We start from the raw sequence: 21,394 nt of genomic DNA, 5'->3' as shown, positions 1-21,394 counted from the left end.
TAATGTGGTTTCCATTCATTAAGTTTAGACAGTGGGCAAAAAAAAAAGGTTGCATATAAATTATCCAAGTATGATATTCATCTCAAATTACGATATAATTATTTGAGTCATTAAATAATGATAGAAATGTTAACATCTTAATTTTTCTTTTCCTTTTCAAAATTAGATGGATACAAAGAAGGGTTTCTTGACTCATCATTTTCAAAAATCCAATTCAGCATATTATAATTTGTGTCATAAAAAATGTCTGATTTGTTATTTGAGCAAACGGGAGGTTTATGTGGAGCAGTCACCAATAGTTCAAAGACCACATCGAACAAATTAACTATTTGTGTCATTATCCTGATTCCCTAAGATAACTAGATCAAGTTCAATTATCTTAAACTAAGCAAAATGTTCCTATCCTTAGAGTAATTTACTCCGGAAAAAGCCTCATCTAATATCTTCTCTCTACATGCCTTCGCGGGAGTTTATGACCTCCCATATTGGGTTGCAAGCTTTGACAGGAGATAGCTTGAGATTGAGCAATCCCTTGGTTGTCCAAGACTAAGCCCTCTAAAATATTCTTGTCTAGACCCATCAAATGGGTGGGTTGAGTCGAGTTGAAAACGGTCCAATCTAAATCAACTTATTTAACCCGTTTTGATCCATTTTTATGCAGTACAAATTTTGTGACCCATACCTGATAGACTCATATTGCTAAAAAACTTCCATATTTAATTCAATTTAGCAAAAATCATACTCAAACTAAGGTGAGAGCATGAAGTTAGTGAGTGCGAGATCAAGTGAGGGCAATCGAGAGTGAAGAAATAATCTTAAGATAGATCGGGTCTAAGTAAGTTGTGAAGCTATAATTGAAAAATGAAAATGTCTTTACTAAATATAACTAACCCATATAACAACTTAGCCCATCAAGTATGAGTTTAGAAATTGTTTATGACTCATTTTGATTTGTCTACTCTTATCAAACTAGTTTAAGATTTTTTAGACAATTTTCCCCAAAGTGGAGGTGAAGTTTGTTGTTGAGGAAATATAGATGATAAGCGAACCTATGTTACCGAACATGTTAAAGCAAGATGATATAGAGTAAACCTTTTTCACCCTGTTTAGTATTCACTCAAGCAAGATGGATAGCTTTTAGATATTGCACAAATTCTCTAAACATGACGTACTAGCAAGTGCATGAGTATGGGGGTCTAAGAGTTCTGTTTGGTAATCAGTCTATGTTTCATCGTTCAGAGACCTCGAAGTAAGGTCTGGTTTACTTGGTTACGAACATTTCTTTTGAATTTTGGTGGTTTAAGTATCCAAGTCATCGCTTTTCCTGCTCAGGTGGTGCAGTATTACTCGTGGCAAGCTTCCGAGTTGCAGAGGCACGACACTATAATGGAGGACGGAAAGGTGATCCCGCTGTCCTGATCACAAAGCCAGAATGCAAATGACTTTGGAATTTACATTTGTAAAGGATCGATGGTTAGCGCAGACGACATTCGGGTGTATGAGCTGTGACGGGTGCGGGACTCCTGAAGTATTTTGTTGGGCCAGCTTTTCTGCTGCTGTTGATGCGTGGAGAGATTACACGAACGAGCTTCACAAGAATTTGCTCAGCAGCTTACCTTTCTGGATAAATCATCAGTCAATTTTTGAGATCGCATTCGATGAGCTTTGAATTAGAATGTGTTTTCATATGCCTCTGCATTTCACGAGCTTTGAAGGCGTCGAACCCATTTATTTGCCACGATTGCAATCGATAACTGGCACTGCACGTCGCATACACTTCGCAGCTCAAACTCGAATGGAAGTGCTAAGTCATTTTCCCCATTTTAGCTGCCAGTAGCAGCTGGTCTCTTCAAGTCACTAGCCATATTACAGTTGCAGAAATAAAAGAAGTAAAATTAGGAGAGCCACGTTCAGTTCAGCTTTAGCAAGGGAGATTATGGGGAGAATAAACTTCTTAACGCGTAATTTCTTTTTCCTTATGCATCATATCGATATACATGGTCTCGTTTATTTTTCTGCATCAAGGTCGACTCACAGCATGTTCTAAAACATTTTCATGTGCATCGGCTAACCATATAACGTTCTTCTCTCTCTCTGCGTACTGCGTAGTAATAATTTGCTATAATTAGAGCTGAGAGTATAATTTATTTGACTAAGCAGCGTCGTGAAGCTGTTTGGAGATGGACCATTTGTGCAAGACTTGTCCAAAGACGTCGTAGAAGACGAGGTCGGCTCGGTCTCCAGTCATGTTCACGGACAAGAAACCTTGCCCGTCGTAATAGAACTTCATCTCCTCCGGCTTCCACGAGCTTATCTTGCCCCTCCACGCCTGTGACCCGCCTCCGCTCGTAATGAATTGAATGTCGCTGCAATTTTTTTTTTTCATAGAGAAAACGAATTTTTGTTATTATTATTAAAGGAGAAAATCCAAGAAAGCTAATGCCGAAGCTGTAGAATCTATACCTGTCCGTGCTAGTGATGTGCTGCAAGCAATGGTCATGCCCATTCACGTAAAGGTCAACATCATTGGCCTGATGCCAAAAAAAGAAAAATAGGGAAAATGTAAGTAATCGAGACATTATCCTATAGCTGACGTGGAATTGAATGTTTAAGTTGGCGCGTATAAAAAATTTAGTAATCGACCAAGAAAATGAGAATTTTGAGGAATGACCTCGAGGATGGGGAGGAGCTGCTTCTCGAGCTCAACGGTGACGCCATGCTGACCTGCGCTTTTTATGGTGTGGTGGCCGACCACGATTTTCCATTTTGCTGAGGAGGCCTTTAGAGCTGAATCCACATCCTATTGCAGGCATTTTTGGGGATAAAAGAAAAAAAGAAGAAGAGGGGAAATGTAGGGCTGGATTAGAAAAAAAGAAGTGTCTCATTTGCATGACAATTTCTTTAAAATATGGAACTTTTTTTCATTTTGTTTTTTGGAACTTCGTGTGGGATTAGAAGGTTCGTTAGTTCCACATAAATATGCTCTAAAAACAATCTAATAAATCAGAGATGTGTACCTTCACGAGGCTGAACAGATACTCGTCCCTCGGCTCCACGCCCTTCCAGTCGTAGTTGTATTCTCTAGGGTCCGTGAAGTACTCATTGACGAACGGGGTCGTGTCCACGAAGAAGAATTCCGCGATTTCTGTTGGAACTGCTCTAGTTAATCTTTTCTAATGGAAAAGCAAACGGAGGAGAAAAGTCCGTTTACACAATTTTGGCCTCCTTTTTTCTTTTTCCTTAATTTCCATCTCTTAGACACGTGGATGAACAAGAAATGATCAGATTAGTCATCCCGAGAAAAGATTAAAGATGGTAATTACCTGCGTTTAGGATAAATGATCTGAAGCAGACCCACTTGCTGTCCTTTTCCTTTAGGACGGGGCTTAATTGGGCCTCAACATCGCCCCTATAATCATGGTTGCCCAAAACTGTGCATGCCACAAAAACAAGGTCATTAAAATTAAAAATTTAAAAAACCCTTCATCAGAATTTAATTCCAAATCCCTAAAAAGTTCTGCTTAGTCCTTTTCTTTTATAAATTGATCTAACTTGAAGGCCTAAAATTGAACATGGTTATGACTAATTTTAGGAGTTCGGGATTTACCATTGTACCACGGCTTTTGCAAGCTCGGGGCGGTGTAGATGTCCGTGAACGACTTGAAAAATGCAGGGTCGTCTTCTCCGGTCAATCCGCAGTCGTAGAAGTTGTCGCCGGTGGAGATCACAAAGTTTATGTCCAGCCTCTCTCCAATCACTCCCATCTACGATAATCAATGAGGAAAATACAAGAATTAAAGTAACAATCTCTCAGCTTGATTTTGAAGACTAAAACAAAAGCGAATTTCTCAATTATAGAATACTAAAGTCATGAGAAAAACAGTAAAAGCGTGAGCTGACTCATGCCACAAAGTACTCTATATGACCTTGCTATGTGCTTTAGCAATTAGATAGGAGAGTTCGAAGTTTTAAGAAGATATGAATTAGGATTATTTAATATTATAACTGTAGCTTTTGCGATACACACATATATATATATGAAGAACGAACAACATCTTTTACATTCAACATGATTGACATGGATGATCTTATCATTGTCAACATATGGAGTATAAGGGTTGCTACTTCTATGTATACATACTAAGGTACATCTCAATTGTTGATTTTTGGTGAATCTCACGTAAATCGATCGTAATCTAAAAGCTCAAGGTATCCGCCAATCCGATGTGCTGGATAACCACTCAACATATTGTGCTTCGATTGAAATATACTTTAAGTGCTTCTATTTTCTAAAGGGAGCACGGCATTGAATCCTAACGCAAGTTAGAAATCTCAATGGAATATCCATAGAATTATGCTTTGTTGATGAGAGAGAACATGAATAACGTAAAGCTAGTGGATGAATCCAAGACAGCGAAACACTTTGGTTAGTTCCTTTGCCTTTTCGCTTTCAATTGGCTATAAAAAAGTGACCTCTTCCATGGCAACTAGGTCAAGAACTTACGACCGACACTCACATAGGAAGCAATCTCAACCCTATGGTTTGTCAATAATGCATCTACTCTATTCGTCATTCAAAAGAATCATCTGTCCGCATGCCTAATCAATCTGGCATCACGCTCGTAAAATGCGTGAGAGGATTGCGACAGCATGTCCTAGAGGTTTAGGTTCTATGTGGGGAAATTTCGTTTTATATTGATATTGGGCGGTTAGGAAATTCACTCGCTTACATAACTGATGCAATTTGTCAACGATTTTGTGACTTAATGGTTAAGGTTCCATCAGGATCTATTGACCTTTCCAAGGCAGATCCCCACACAAAACAAAGAAAACATAGACATAAATAGAGAAAAAGGAAAGAAACGGATTCTCATAAAATAGGAAATGAAAAAAAAAGGGCATTTATCAAGTAACAATGTGGATATGATTACCATTCAAGATTCATCATCACGTTAAATCATAAATGTAGGAAGGCCGCCTTAGATCTAACCTACAACTTGCAATCCAACTCCTCATCTTTCGATATTTGGCAAGATGAAAGTTTAGGATCATTTTTTCAAAGAGTGTGATGAACATTAGATTTTTGGTCTAGTGGCGCTGAAAAATTGCTCATGAAGTGGTCTTAAATTGCATTTTTCAGTAAATGTTTTGTATGTAATGGTACTTTTGAGTAAATATAGGATTTGATTGCATCATTTAAAAATTTTACAATTTGATTGCACATTTTAGTAAAAATATAGGATTCAATTGCGAAAATTATAAACTCTATTAACTTGATTGCACTCCGTAAGTAAGGTAGCAATCGCTCCAAATGCATGAGGAATTATTTCGATTAAACATTCCGGAAGCATGCACCTGGCAGTCTATATATAGATGATCCTTGAAATATAGGTTGGTTAAGGGAAAAATAGATACACTCGTGCAAACTAAGACATTCAACCCCGCATACAAGATGTTTCAGGGAAGCTAAATATGACATCATAATTGACAGGAAAAATATGAGTGTCTTTCCGTAAATTTCTCGAAATTGACCCAACGTTGCTAAGTCATCGTGAGGTTCCAACGTTAAGCAACGCCAAAAGGAAATCATCATTCATGGAATTGACAAAAAAAAAAAGAAAGGATGTATGTGAAAACCTGGGAAGCAACTTCAGATTGGTTATAGTTCCCTTCTCTTCCCCAGTCGCCGACGACCAAGAAGCTCAGAGTCCCGTCAGGTTTGACGCGGTGTTGGAGCCGCTGCAGCTCCGACGTGGCCGGGGAAGCCAAGCATAGCCATGATAACAAGCCACCCAAGAAGAGGAGGCGATACCCCGCTTTAACCATCCTCTCCTTTTGCCACAGAAATGTGTTCAGAGCTCAAAGCAATCCAAGATCGGATCAGAAATTAATGGAGGGAAAACGAATAGAGGGAGGACTCGAATGACTTTCTTGAGGATGATAACTTATACGGTTCTTGATTAGGGCTTTATCCTTTGGTGGGGTGGTATTTGATGATGAGAAGATGGCTTGGGATTGGATGGAAGTGGGGTTTGACAATGGTGGATGGCTTGTTGAGAAGGACAACGTCGGACAGGGAAAATGGAACAATGTCACATGTTGTCGGCTTTGATGATGTCTGTAGGTCGTGCGTCGCCAGTTAGCATCTGAATTTGTGGTTCGAATATAGTAATTGGCTTCGGATGTTTTGCGAAGCCATCCGACGGAAAGAATCTCTCCAAAAAAAACTTTCTTGACTGCCATGGGTGTTTTGGCTTCTTCGTCAGGGAACGTCAAGGCCAACGAAAACGAATGCCGCAACTAGAAATTCATAGAAGCTCATCTAAACTATGGCCTCGTTTGGTTCAGTATTCCCAAGGGGCTTTTAGCCCCGAAAGCCCATATGGGGAAAAATTTAGGTGTTTGGTTCAGTATTTAGAGGTGTCATTGGCCAAATGCTGGCCTTTAAATACTGAAAGCCCAAAGCTTTAGATAGTGAACAAAAAAAAAAGGTTATGCGTAGATTATTCAAGTAATATATTCATATCAAATTACAGTATAATAATCTTCGTTATTAAATAATGATGGCCATGTTAATGTCATAATTTTTCTTTTCCTTTTCAAAATTAAATAGATAAAAAGATAGGTATGTTAACTCATATTTTCAAAAAATTCAATTCAACATATAATAATTTGCATCATCAAACAACATTTGACTTGTTGTGTGAGCAAACGTAGTGATTGCATTGAATATTTACCAATAATTCAATATTACGTTAAACAAATTAAAAGTCTAGAGTCCATATTACACATTGGGCCAAATTTCATAGATCATTTGTATCATTATCTTGATTCCTTGAGGCTAGGGATAATTAGATCAAGTCCAATTATCTTAAACAAAGCAAATGTTCCTATTTGTTGAGTAATTTACTATAGAAAAAACCTCAATCTAACATCTCTCTCTATTGAGGTTATGACCTCCTATATCAAGTTGCCACCTCAAATGGGAGGTCGTTTGAGACAGGGCAATCTCTCGGCCACCCAAGACTAAAGACCCCTCAGTAACTCTTGTCTAGCCCCGTCAAATGATTAGGTCAAGCAAGTAAAAAATGATTAGACTCACATTGACCCATTTCTACACAACACAAATTTATCGACTTATACCCAACCGATCATTACTAAAATATTTTCATATTTAATCAAATTTTCGATAATTCATACCCAAACCGAGGTTACAGTGCAGAGCGAGTGAGAGTATCAAATGAGGGTGAGAGAGAATGAAGAGGGAGTCATAGAGCGGATTGTGTCTAAGTAAGTGATGAACCCATTTAACACTACTTACCATTCGAAACCTATTTATGATCCATTTAATGAATATAACTAATTCATATAATAACTCAGCCTATCAAATATAGGTTGATAAATAGGTTTGTGACTCATTTTGACATGTTTATGCTTATCAAGCTACAATTGACGAGATGAAGGTGAAGTTTGTTGATGAGAACTTAATTACAGATGATAAGTGAACTTATGTTATAAAATATATAAAAGCTTGACAAATTACTAACTTCCATATTAGCGGGAGCCAAATATTGCTCTTATTTACTAATGAGTGACTCAGTTAGATAAGACGAATAGATAAGATTCTTTTTTATTTTTTATTTTTACTAAAGCACGTATATGTTAGAAAGAGGGAAAATTGCCCAAAAAGTACTAAAATTGCTACATTTTGGCCAATTCAATTTTAAACCATTCAATTGTAGTAAGTAAGTCCTAAACCTTTTCACATTTTGCCAATTAAGTTTATCTGATCAATTTTAATTGGAAATCACTAATGTAAATATCGGTAGTGCCACGTAGGGACAGTCTGGCATTGATATTGACAATTATATATATATATATATATATTTGAAATTGAATTATTTTATAACTTTTTTTTCTTTTTTTTTTTAATCAAGTCCAATGAGGGTTGGCTAGTCCTTGCCTGTGACCAATGAGGGGATGGCTGGTGGCCCTTGCCAACCTTGGAAGAAAAAAAAAAAAACAGGGAAAAAAAGTTTTAAAAAATAAAGTTTTAGAAAATTTTTAAAAAATATTAAAATTATTCATGTCGGTGTTGATCACGTCACATAGGGCATCTAGTATTCACGTTAGTGATTTCCTCCTAAAATTAGTTTAATGTACTCAATTGATAAAATATGAAAAGATTTGTGATTCAATTAGCAAAATCAAAAGGTTTAGGATTGAATTTGTCAAAGTGCAATAGGTTTAGAATTTTTTGGACAACTTTTCCTTGAAAGCTATGGACAATTCATATTAATTGCCATAACATGATCGCCCAGTCGTATTTTTGCAAAAGAATTGTTGTAATGGCATGAAATCATAGTAATAATTTGATTGGCAGTTGCAATTTAACCAACATAACGTCAATAGAGATACCGATGGACTTACAAATGATAATTTTACGAAAAGATCACCACAAATCTTCGGACATGCTTCAAGTGAAAAATAAAGATCTTCCTCTACACGATGGAGAAAATTTCCTTGGTCCTGCTCCACGTGTGCAAGACGCTGCCGGAAACGTCGTAAAACGCGACGTCGACCTGGGCCGGAGTGATTTTCACGGACATGAAGCCTTGCCCGTCGTAATAGAACTTGACCTCATCCGGATTTGCCGGCCATTTCATCACCCCCCTCCACGCCTTCGACCCACCGCCACTTGTCAAAAATTGGATTGGGCTGCATTAAAGTCTCCCAAATTAGTCGCTATTACCATTTGGATTTCGTTAACAGATGCTCGATAAAACTAGATTAACAAATCTTCACGGCTTACAATGCATTGAGGTCCTACAGGTCTTGCACGATTAGTGTTTTGAAAATTGAATTATACCAAATAAAGTATATTTAACAAGTGTCTCGAGAACACTCGTTAATAAAACATCTTCTCTATTTAGATAGTGAATCTTGCATTAGTCAATAACAAATCGATTAATTTTCATTTTCCATTAGTAATGTTAAGAGTGGACAATTTCCTAAATGATTTTAAACGTAAAAAAAAAAATAGGACTACTTTGGCTTTACTCAGTCTTGCAATTTGTAAAATAGAATAATCAATCCCCATTTCACACTGTCTTTCATTGTTATCGCCAATCATAGCCAAAATTTCTGTGTCTTCTTACCTTTTTATTCCCAGGGAGAGGAAAATCTATGTCTTTGGTCTTTCTAGGATAATAAGGGAAATGTTACCTGTCGGCAGTTGATATGTGCTCCAAGCAATGATCATGGCCATTGATGTACAGATCGACATTATTCTCCTGAAAAACAGAACATCGTGAAGATATATCCAGGAAGGCTGTTGTCAAGGGCTAAGAAATTTTATCCCGGTGGTCTTTTAAAGGAAGTGGAATTACCTCAAGGATTGGAAGAAGCTGCTTTACCAACTCCTCCGTGTTCCCATGGATTCCAGCAGTTTTGATGGTATGGTGTCCCACCACAATCTTCCATTTTGCCCTTGATTCTTTCAAAGCTGAATCCACATCCTGAATCAATCATTGCAAACACCGTGTTGAGATCGGATCAGGAGCTTCTCGATTACGGATTTTGATTTATGCTCTCGGGATTAAGATACGTAAGTTACATCTAAATAAGGGCAGAATGGATGATATGTACCTTGAGGAGATTGGAGAGATACTTTTCTCTGGGCAATACCGCTCTCCAGTCATAGTTATAGCCTCCTGGCTTTGTGAAGTACTCATCAACAAAAGGGTTTGTGTCCACAAACAGGATATCCACAATTTCTGCTCATACAGAAGGTTATTAAGGAGATTTGATCAGCAAACAAGATTAAGTAAATCATACAACTAAAAAATCTTCGAGCATATGAACCCACACATGCTTCATTTCGAGAGGAAAAAACAAGAAAGTATTTCCCCGAACACTATTAATGGAATGATGCGTATTTACATATAGAAGTAACAATTCAAACTCCAGTGCTTTGGCTTACCGGCATTGACAATGAAAGATCTCGAGCAGAGCCATCTGCTGTCCAATGCTCTGAGGATGGGGCTAAGTTGTGCCTCAACATCTCCCCTATAGTCATGGTTGCCCAAAACTGCAGGCCCCAAAAAGACAGAAAAGTAGCATTAACAAGAATCAGTGATCGACACACACACACGAATAGGTTTAGTAGATTGAAAACTGTTCGATTAAGTTGGTCATAGACTGGTTCACAAGGATTGTAGGCTGAGTTACTTGGCCCATCACAGGGTTCTTACGAATCAAATTCTGACCTTAATTCTGGCCAAAGTTTTCCAACCTGGAAAAGAGTATGGGGTTGCTGATTCCCTATGACAGGCACCTATTGTATATTAAGACATGGTAATGTATTCCGTTGGGGAAACTCTTGATCTCTTTGCCAGTTTGGTGCAACCCTTTCATTAAGGCAACCTTAACTTACTTTGCCGTCATGTTCCGGAGAACTCACAATGCCCAAATATCATTTCTTGAAAGCTTACTGTGTTAGATAGGTTTTCTCTTTTTCCATTGTAATAACCATGTCGTATTGATTTAGTGTCGATGTGTGGCTAGGAATTAATTGATCCCGCCTCGCCTAAACTACCATATTATTAAAGAGCTAGGTAATTACCATTGTACCATTGCTTTTGCAAACTCGGCGCTGTGTAGATTTTGGAGAACGACTCATCGAATGCCGGATCGTCAACCCCGGTGAGTCCATTGTCATAGAAGTTATCGCCTGTGGAGGCTACGAAATCTATGTCCATCATCTCCCCGATGATGCCCATCTGCCACACATAGCTAATTCAAACTTCCAAAACTGTACACATGTACAAAGCCATTTTACTTTCATCCGTCGTAAAAATCAAGCATTATTAAGCTGTCAAGATGCAATATCAAGAGTAGATCTGACAAATAAAATAAAAACATTGGAACCATATCGCTGTACAGTGTGTTCCCTTCGCTCTAAAGAACAGAGAATATTAAGGTTATACTCGTTTTTTGCGTTCAGTAACGCAAATCAATATATCAGTAAAGAGATTGACGAGGCTAACATATCCACGACCCAAATCATCAAAAGCCACAATAACGAAATCAAGTCTGCGTGGCATCGAGAATAGTAATTGGACGTTTGAACACTGCATAGAAAAGCTGAAATAATTAATTTTCTGGTCAGATGTCGGCTTTGTACTGCACGAGAAAGCATAAATTATAGTCCAAGGAAGTAATGATTGGCTGAGTTTAGGCTAGGATTGGTACCAGCCTTACAAGTGGCGTGGTTCTTTTCACATGCATGTGAAAACATGTCATGCATGTTTCATTCCATAAATTTCATAATTTCATGCATGCCTTTCACCATCATAGCCTTGATGGCAATATTTTACGCAAAGACCCATGACTACATGTATATACACATGCATTTCATCCGTATGTATTCACGTAAAGATCTCTCGAGATGAATAGTGACGGATAAAACACCAAAGAGGACTTATAGAAGAATAAGATTGTGACCTGGACAGCAACTTCAGTTTGGTTGTAAAGTCCTTTTCTTCCCCAATCTCCCACCACCAAGAAGCTCAGCGAGTTGTCGGGCTTAGGCGAGTGCTCGAACCGCTCGAGTTCGGCGTGAGCCAAACCCGAACACATCATTATTGCTGCTAGAATGAGAGGAGCCAATGATGCGAGGCTAGAGGTGAGGGGAGTAGCCATGGCCGTCGGTGGCTCTGCGACTTTTCTTGGGGCAAGAAGAGGAAAGTAGCAATGCACGATTGGATCAGGAGGCGGGGAGCAATTTTTTTATATTGCTCCGGTGCCACTTTTCCTAGAGGAGATAGGGAAAACAATGTGCCATTTTCTGATAAAATAATGAAAAGGGTGTCGATTGTTATTATGTGCATACGGTTCCTTTTGCACAGATCGCAGGAAGCATGGCGTTGATGACAAGTGATGCACAACAGGACAAAGGCAACTCTCGCTCGGATGGATGGGGCACTTTGGTGATGGACAGACCCCCACTTGCCACCCTATCCGTATCCATGATCCGTCTATCCACTCTTATCATTTTTGCTTTAACTTCAATTTTTTAAATTATCCATTCGACTGCTGAATAATTCGCATATATATAGAGCCCTGATTTTTTCCGTTAAAAAGCATGCTTGAGTTATTTTAGAAAAGAGTTTTACATTATAAAAATGACATGATGTGAAGCAGTTAATATATTTTTTAATTGATTTGTAACTCATTAATTTAAACTTTTGAGTGGAGTTTTTGAATGAAGGTGAATTCAACTTGATATATTGATGGGCTCACTGTCCTTTTGTCTATCTCCCCGAAAGATGATATTGGGCTCTTGTTGTGCGCTCCTAACAATTTCATATATTTTCATGAGTCAATAGATGTATATGTTATTAATATTTTACTCTAAGAGCTTCAAGCCACAGAGGACTTTTATAGTTTAAGTCCAAATTTTTTGTTAGTTTGGGCTTGGGTCTATATATAATTTCTTTTTGGTCGGTGGGTCTATGAATAGTTATTAGACATATGTAATCCCTTTATCTTGTAATTGATGATTGTGATAGAGAGATGAGATGTGCTAGAGTTAGTCCTAATTTAATGACGAATTGGGATAAAAACCTATGTTTTGATTTCTCTTTCTTACTTTTACTTTCTATTTCATTATGCTTGTGTGCTAAGTTCTAACTGTTAGCTCATATCAATTTTAAGCTTAAAGAAGGGGAGGGGGTGCCTTTGCCTATATTGAGAGTGTTAAATGTGTATATAACCTAATCAAAGTAGTATATTATGATTAATTATCGACCAATCATTTAGCATATTATCATTGACAAAAGACATTTCTTATCTTAATACGCTCTTTTAATTTATGAAGCAATTGTCATGATGGGACACATGACCGCTTCAGAAGCCCCATTTCTCGTTATGTTTGATGCAAAAGAAAACTAGAATGGGCTTCACATGACCCAAATTGCTGAACAGAGGACATCTCATTTTGATACTCTTATCGGTTATTATGTCTTTACATATAATTTTGATTCATTATAACTACTACATAAATGTAATCTATATATGTTGCAATTTATTAGATATAACTGATAATCATTGAGAGCCAACTTCAAAATAAATAACACATAGTACCCAGAACATTAATTTAAAAGAACCGACCCATAGATTCAAATACATATAAATATTTATTTGCAATAATCGGCCTCGAAGCAATCGAAATGGAAGAAGGCTTTCATGCGAACAATCCGAAATCCAAGAGGACTTTGAAACTAATAACGACCGAATTGATCCTGACTCGAGTCCCAAAACCGGACAACTCAAACTGAATCGGGCCCAAATTGATCACAATAGACCCGACGGGCACTTGAAATTCGATAGACCGAGAGGATTCATATTCGAGTATAACCTGATATTGAACCTAAAGAATTGAAACCGAGCCGACCCACCGATTTGCCACCTTTAGCTATATCTAATGCTAAAAATATTAAAATTACTTCACAAAATCAGTGGATTAATTGATGTGACGCATTTAGATAAGTGGTTCATGCTCGATACCCAATCGACTTACCTTTATTATTATTTTACGTACAAAAATTTATAAATAATATGTAGGACCCAAGCATTTGAATCTACGAATTTACCGGCCGGCACCGACGATAATTTTTAATAATATTTTATTTTTCGAATTATTATTATTATTATTAATCTTTCTTTCCTTTTTTTTTTTCCCTTTCTTTTCCTCCTCCCTCCTCCTTCCTTTGGCTTTGGCAACCAGATAGAGGGGAGGGCTAGCCGGTTCTTAGATTGAGGTTGCCAGGCGAGCTCACCCGACCATTGGCAAGTGAGTCCCCATTGGATCTGGCAAGGATGAGCTCACCAGACCCAGCAACAGCGAGGCCTTCATCACTAGATTTGATGGGGGCTCGCCTCATTGGTGGCTTGGGCGAGCTCGCCCTCGCCTAGTGATAGTGAGGCGAGCTCTTGCTAGATTTGGTGGAGGCTCGCCTCGCTTGACCTAGTGACAGCGAGGTCCCCCTTGCCGGATCTAGCCAGGCCTTGCCTCGCCAGTGGCTGGGCAAGCTTGTCCTCGCTCAACCACTGGTGAGGATTCGCGTTGCTAGTGGCTGGGCGAGCTTGCCCTCGCCCAGCGATGGCTCGCTCGACCGCCTTAGTTCGGCAACCGGCCAGCCCTCCCCTTTGGCCAATCACTAGAGCCAAAGGAAGAAGGAGGGTGGGGGAGGGATGAGAAAAAAAAAAAAAAAGAGAGGAAAAAAAGATACAAAATTTATAAAATAATTAAAAAAAACAAAATATTATTTAAAAAATTGTCACCAAGTCAGTCGGTGGCCACGTTAGCATTGGCCAGCCAATTTTTGTAGAATGACTGAATTGGTACAATTACAAAAGGTTTATGACTCAATTGGCTAGAAAAATAAATTTAGGACCGAAGTAGTACAATTACAATAGGTTTAAGACTTTTTTGATAATTTTTTCATTTATAAAAGCAAAGAAATTCTTGATGGGCAAGATCCAAAATGGGATTGAGCGATCTATTAAGTATACGATATTATTATGTTAATTTCTTTGTAAAATTGACGTGTCATGCAATATAAATGTTAGACAAACCGTTTTCCCCAAAAGTTTGAACTGATAGGTGTATACCATTCACCAAGCATTGGAGAGGCAGGTGAGATCTCATTCTCGTATGATTATTTGGACTTAATTAATCTTCCCGTTATACAAGCTGCATGCCTCCTATCGATGTTGAAAAGTAGAGAAAGTTCCTTAGGCACAAAATACCCGGCGATGAAAAAGTTCTATTACTCGCAGTTTGCTTCGTTGGTTGAAGTCAAATCAAGCCCCACAGACGTAAAGCATCATTCCCATCCGCGTGAAAGTTTGAAAAACGTGTCCGTCGCGCGACTGATTTAAAGAATTAAGACCAAGAAAGTATAAACTATATATAGATAATGCTCTCCGCTCTAAATTTAGTAATGAATAACAACACGTAACTAGACATTTTAAAGTAGGGGAAAGAAAAGGAAATCCCTGTGTTAAGTTGACCGGCGTACGTGAAAAGAATGGGAAGGAACCCAAGCGGCAATGATCCAAAGAAGGAGCGACTGATGCACGCAACGTTTAAGAGACGCTTGTGGGTTACGAAGCAACGTTAGAATGAAACACGCAACGATTTACCATAAATGATGTTCGATGTAAGATGATTTAGTAAGTCTTCGGTTCCTCGGCGAGCGTAGAACGTATGTTTGCTGAGGAGAGTTGATGAAGATTGAAGACCATCAGCTGTTAATGGGCTCGTCTTTCAGTTTTAATGGGTTCGGAGCTCGGGCCCACCCTATTGTCAGAAAAACACATCTCAATATTGACGAGGACGATGATTATTTTTGACAAACGACCCTCTAAAATATCGAGGCAGACTTGTTCAAGATTGCTGCGGTCAGCCTGCAATACATGTCCCGTTTTAACACCCATTAGTCTTATTAAAATGCGATCGGCCTTTCATGTAAAAAGCACTAATTACGAATAAAATAAAATAAAAGTGAATTGAACTCGAAAAGCTATGACCCGGTTTGCCCCTTTAATTTGTGGGGGCGAATTGCACTACTCTCACCGAACTATGGCTTACGTTATTATTATTATTTTTTTTGGGTGCCGCTAGGCTGACGGTCATCGTTATTTTTGAAAATAACGGTGAACTCCCAGCCACATATTCCAAATTCAGAGAGGGACAACCGAAAGGTCCAGTTTTGTCCTCTTTATCTTATTTTAGCCTTTCTTTCCTTAAAGTTTTAGTTTAGGTTATGTGCAAATACTTTTTCAACAGTTCATAGAAAATTGCTTCTATAAAAGTACTAGTGTACTACGCTCCCAAAAAAAGGAGATATGCACAATAAAATAGACCCTTTAAAGTACATATGCAATAACCAATCACATTAGAGTGATCAATTAGAGCATAACACATTGATTATCCGGTAAATAATGCATCCCAGTCCAGATGTCATATTTCATTAAATATAACAAAATGTTATGAAATACATGAATGAATATTCATTATATTCATCTTATCTAATAAATACATTTGTATCATACTCTTTAAGTATATCTCCATATATAATGAACGTTCATTTCCCTTATCCAGTACATGTATCATTCGATACATTGATATTAATGATAAGTACATGCTTGTTCTCCTATAAATAGGAGTTTAGTTTTGATGTACAATAACAACTATCAGAACAATAATCACAATACAGTGAAATATCTAGCTTTCTCTACTATCTTTAGTGTTCACTTGCAAATCTCTTCTCTATTGTATATTCTCAACGCAATATTTTATAATACGTTATCAGCATGAAGATCTATCGACTAAGTAAGTAATTTTTGCAATTTGTGTATTCTTTTTATTAATTAACTTATACTTCATCTTCTTCTATCAATTCTTCATTTTTATTTTTCTTGGCTTAAAGCCAAATTTCAAATTTAAAAGTATCCACCTAAAAGTATCATTCTGCTCCTGAAGTAGCGGTGGATATTTGGAAATCCTTTTAATTAATTTAAGGATTTATTTTTGCAAGATTATGACAAATATTGAAAAGCCAAAATTCCACATCTTGGAAGTGAGTGGAAAGAGTTATATATCCTGGTGCCTTGACATGGAAATGCACCTCCAAGGGCAAGATCTTGCTAACACAATTACAGAGGATGGAACCTCAAATGAAAAGGATAAAGCAAATGCGCTAATTTTTATTCGCCGTCATTTGCATGAGAGCTTGCAGGCTCAATATTTACCCGTTCAAGACTCTTATATCTTGTGGAGGAGGTTGAAGGATAGGTATGATCATACCAAAACTGTTATCCTCCCTCAAGCACAATATGATTGGCAAAATCTCATACTACAAGATTTTAAATCAGTGTTTGACTATAATTCTGCTTTATTTGATATCGTCTCTCGGCTTGAGTTATGCGGTATCAAACTCGCTGATGTGGAATTGCTAGAAAAAACTTTCTCCACCTTCCATGCTTCAAATATTGTATTGCAATAGCAATACCGATAGTGTCAGTTTGCCACATACTCCGAATTAATTTATGTGCTTCTTACTACCGATCAAACTAATGAATTGCTGCTAAAAAATCATGATCTTAGATCTACTGACTCAAAATCATTGCCTGAAGCACATGCTAACTTTGAGAAAAATACTGTTCTTTTTAAGGGCTATAAGCGCAGGCAAGAACATAATTCTAGAATGGATGGTAAGAAATTTAACCGCCCTAGAAAATCAAACTTTTACCTGAATCATGGCAAAGAAAAGAAGCCAAAGAAGGTGATTAATGAAAGTATTTGTCATTGCTGTGGCATGACTGGGCACTGGTCACGTACCTGTCGTACGCCAAAACATTTTGTTGATCTATACCAAGCGTCTTTAAAGAATACGGGCAAGCGTGGTGAATCTCATGCCATTGAAATCAATCCTACTGCCATAACCACTATTGAGGTCAATAATATCTCTGTTGGTGGGACTCCTCTTGCTCCTGAAGTAGCAAATGCATTATTGGATGTCTCTGATTTCTTTGAGGACCTCTGATTACTTTGATGAATCAGATTGGTGGATGATAATTTGAACTTTGAATTTTATGTTATTTCACTTTAAATGTATTACTTTTTATTGCTATTTAATATGGTTATGAAATACTTATGAACCTTATATAATATTTATTTTTTATTCGACTATATAACTAATATGCAACTTTTATGATACTTGACACCTGAAGTTGTCAATATAAATGCAAATGAAAAATACCGAGAAAAAAGAAGATGTTTGTTTGCTTGATAGTGCAACAACACATACCATATTTCGTAATAGACACTTTTTATCGAGTATGACATTATGTAAAGCACAAATCCATACAATATCAGGTCATGTTCCGATTATTGATGGTTTTGGGAATGCTACAATTATTTTGCCAAATGGTACAATCCTGCGTATTGAGAATGCGTTTCTGAGCATTAGATCATAAATGAGTCCGCTCAGTTTCAAAAATGTACGCCGTAATGGGTACCATATTGAGACTATTTATGAGCAAGATAAGGAATATATTGGCATTTCCTCTTATAAGATGGGCCTGAAAACCATCCATGAGAAGCAAGAACTTCTTCTATGGGTTTGTATTGTATCATGATTAAAGTTGTTGAAACCTACGCCACCACATCCTAGAGATTGGTAAGCTCTGATCAGTTTGGACTATGGCATGATCGCCTTGGTTATCCTAGCGCTTCAATGATGTATAGGATAATTCAAAATACAAAAGGGCACCCTTTAAAGGATATAAATATATTATTATCCAAAGATTATAATTGTGAGACTTGCTCACAAGGAAAGCTCATTATCAAACTTTCTATAACAAAGGTTAATCTTGAATCTTCTTTATTCTTGCAAAGAATTCAGGGTGATATTTGTGGACCAATATAACCACCAAGTGGACTATTTTGATATTTTATAGTATTAGTGGACGCATCCTGTAGATGGTCCCATGTTTGCCTATTATCTACGCGTAATGTCACATTTGCACGTTTACTTGCGCACTTGAAGTGTGGTATACCGATAGGATAAACATATATTATTCCTCGAAAACGAAGGGGAAAGAATAAGGAATCCACTCCAAAAGAGCCTAGCGTTGTGCTTGCTCCCAAAGAGCTTATTGCCCCTGAAGAGGTGCAAACCCATAAAAGGAGCACTAGCCCCGGGAATACTGAGAATTCCATTACATATTGTAATGGAATTTGGGATCAAATGAAATCATCATTGATGATGCTTTTGCATTCTCAGTTGCTCATAAAATTATGGATAATGATTGTGAGCCGCAATCTATTATTAAATGTTGTCAAAGGCAATATTAGCCTAAGTGGGAGGAAGCAATTAAAGCTGAATTAGCTTCCCTAACTAAACGAGAGGTTTTTGGACCTGTAACTCGTATCCCCGACAATGTAAAGCCTGTTGGATATAAATGGGTATTTATCCGAAAACGAAATGAGAAAAACGAGATTATCAGGTATAAAGCCCAACTCGTTGCCCAAGGATTCTCCCAGAAACCTGGGATTGATTATAATGAGACGTTGTGATGGATATGATTACATTACGTTTTCTCATTAGCTTAGCAATCTTTGAAAGATTGAAAATGCGTCTTATGGACGTTGTGACGGCATATCTATATGGCTCATTAGACTATGATATTTATATGAAAATTCCTGAGGGATTCAAAATGCCTGAAGCATGCACTCTCTGCAATTTATTCTCAATAAAATTGCAAAGATCCTTGTACGGGTTAAAGCAATTCGGTCACATGTGGTATCAACGCCTAAGTGAGTACCTAATTAAGGAAAGATACAAGAATGATCCTATCTGCCCATGCGTGTTTATTAAGAAATCAGAAACTGGATTTGCTATCATAGCAATTTATGTCGACGATATAAATTTAATTGGAACTCCAGAAGAGTTAGCTGAAACTGCTGAATATTTGAAAATGGAGTTTGAAGTTAAAGATTTGGGTAAAATCAAACTTTGTCTTGGTCTAGAACTTGAGCATAAAGCAAATGGAATAATCATCCATCAATTAGCGTACGTTGAAAGATTGCTTAAACGTTTCAACATGGACAAATCTCACCCATTGAGCACCCTTATGGTTGTAAGGTCTCTAAATCCTCAAAATGATCCATTTCGTCTTAGAGAATCTGATGAAGAGATACTTGGTCCTGAAGTACCATATTTCAATGTAATTGGGGCTTTGATGTACTTGACATAATGTACGAGACCAGATATTGCTTTTGTGGTAAATTTATTGGCACGTTTTAGTTCTAAGCCAACTCGGAGATATTTGAATGGAGTTAAACATATTTTCCATTATCTCCGAGGAACCATAGATTTGAGATTATATTATTTCAAGGATTCTACTAACTCTGGTTTAGTTGGATATACTGATGCCAGATATAGATCCGATCTAGATAAGGCTCGCTCTTAAACTGGGTATTTATTTTGTTATAACGGCACTGCTATTTCTTGGCGTTCTACGAAGTAATTGCTAGTAGCTACATCTTCTAACCACTTTAAGACTATTGCTTTATATGAAGCTGGAACAGAGTGTGTTTGGTTAAGATCTGTTATAACACATATTCATAATTCTTATTGCTTAATACCGGTTACAAATTCTCCCACTATAATTTATGAAGATAATGCTGCTTGTGTTGCACAAGTCAGGGGAGGATATATCTTATGTAGCACCGACACGCGACATGCGGCACGACATGACACGACACGCGACACGTCATTTCTCAAAAAGTAGAGAATTTCGACATGTTCCGACACGTTAAATATTAAATAAATATTTTTATTTTTAATTAATTTGATTTAAATTCATATTAATTAAAAAAAGAGCCTACAATGAATTTACACTAATAATATTAATAAATTAATTCATTGATAATTCGAAAGACATATTCATAATTAATACGTATCCATGTTTGGAAATTAGAATCAACTTATTTAAATAAATTTATGATTTTTTACAATGATCAAAATTTATTATCATTTAAAATTCAGTATTTTTATTTTTTAATTTTTTTTTCCGATTAAAACAAAGTTTCCCCCACTCCCAAATTTATTTCAATTTTTTCCCTCCCTCCCCCACGAGAGACTATTCCCTCCTTCCTAAATTTATTTCAATTTTTTTCCCTACCTTCCCACGTCAGACTATTTCCCCCACCCCAAATTTATTTCACTTTTTCCCCTCCCCACCCACGTGACAGGCTGTCACTTTCACCCCCATTGAGTTTCCAAAACCCTAGCTACCAGATCACATTTTTCCCCTCGCCGCACGACCTCGCAACCCCTTCCTCTCCTCACTTTTTTCCCCTCACCGCACAGTCTTCCTCTCGATCCATCTCCATCTCCTCGCCGGACGACCTCCATACAACCCCTTCCTCTCCTCTTCCTCTCGATCCTTCTCCTCGTCCTCCGCCTCCCCTTCGGCCCTTCCTCACTTGCAGTTGTAGCCTCGTCGCCGATCCCGCAGCATCACTGTAGCCGCCCTCGCCTCAGTCTCTATGGCTGCCCTTGCCTCGGACCTCGGTCTCTACTCTTTCTTTGGCGGTTTCTCGCCGTCGCGGGCTCGTCGTTGCTCGCGGCCTTGTCTCTCCTCTCTCGCCCTCGCTTCCATCCGACACGCGTGTCGAGACTAGTAAAAAAAAGTTGATTTTGTGTCGGAAAACTCGACACACGTTGACCGCGTGTCGATGTGTCCGACACGCTCCGACACGTGTCGGACACGACACGGAAGCACAAACAACATAGGATATATCAAAGGTGATAGG

The 21,394-nt window shown here is 37.8% G+C and overlaps 2 protein-coding genes across 3 annotated transcripts; both read right to left on the bottom strand.

Moving 5' to 3' along the window:
• Nucleotides 1-1,946: 1,946 nt before the first annotated feature.
• Nucleotides 1,947-6,070, bottom strand: LOC104433011 (purple acid phosphatase 3). Its single transcript, XM_010045621.3, has 7 exons — nucleotides 5,638-6,070; nucleotides 3,608-3,764; nucleotides 3,324-3,431; nucleotides 3,018-3,145; nucleotides 2,672-2,800; nucleotides 2,464-2,531; nucleotides 1,947-2,366 (listed from the first exon to the last, which is right to left on the bottom strand). Exons 1-7 carry the CDS (start codon nucleotides 5,824-5,826, stop codon nucleotides 2,153-2,155), a joined length of 993 nt encoding a protein of 330 aa, XP_010043923.2. The 5' UTR covers nucleotides 5,827-6,070; the 3' UTR covers nucleotides 1,947-2,152.
• Nucleotides 6,071-8,501: 2,431 nt separating this feature from the next.
• Nucleotides 8,502-10,781, bottom strand: LOC104435405 (purple acid phosphatase 3). Of its 2 annotated transcripts, none has more exons than XM_018865416.2 (6): nucleotides 10,625-10,781; nucleotides 9,983-10,090; nucleotides 9,649-9,776; nucleotides 9,390-9,518; nucleotides 9,226-9,293; nucleotides 8,502-8,718 (listed from the first exon to the last, which is right to left on the bottom strand). In XM_018865416.2, the coding sequence occupies exons 1-6, from the start codon at nucleotides 10,779-10,781 to the stop codon at nucleotides 8,502-8,504; spliced, it is 807 nt and encodes a 268-aa protein (XP_018720961.2). The 2 variants fall into 2 exon arrangements, with proteins under 2 accessions (XP_018720961.2, XP_039161664.1); XM_039305730.1 differs by having other exon boundaries at nucleotides 9,649-9,778; nucleotides 10,069-10,090.
• Between the last annotated feature and the right edge of the window lie 10,613 nt (nucleotides 10,782-21,394).

This window comes from Eucalyptus grandis, chromosome 2 (assembly GCF_016545825.1).
Source record: "Eucalyptus grandis isolate ANBG69807.140 chromosome 2, ASM1654582v1, whole genome shotgun sequence".
Classification (NCBI taxonomy): domain Eukaryota; kingdom Viridiplantae; phylum Streptophyta; class Magnoliopsida; order Myrtales; family Myrtaceae; genus Eucalyptus; species Eucalyptus grandis.
The sequence above is the reverse complement of the archived record's forward strand: the minus strand, read 5'-3'. Positions and strand labels throughout refer to the sequence as shown.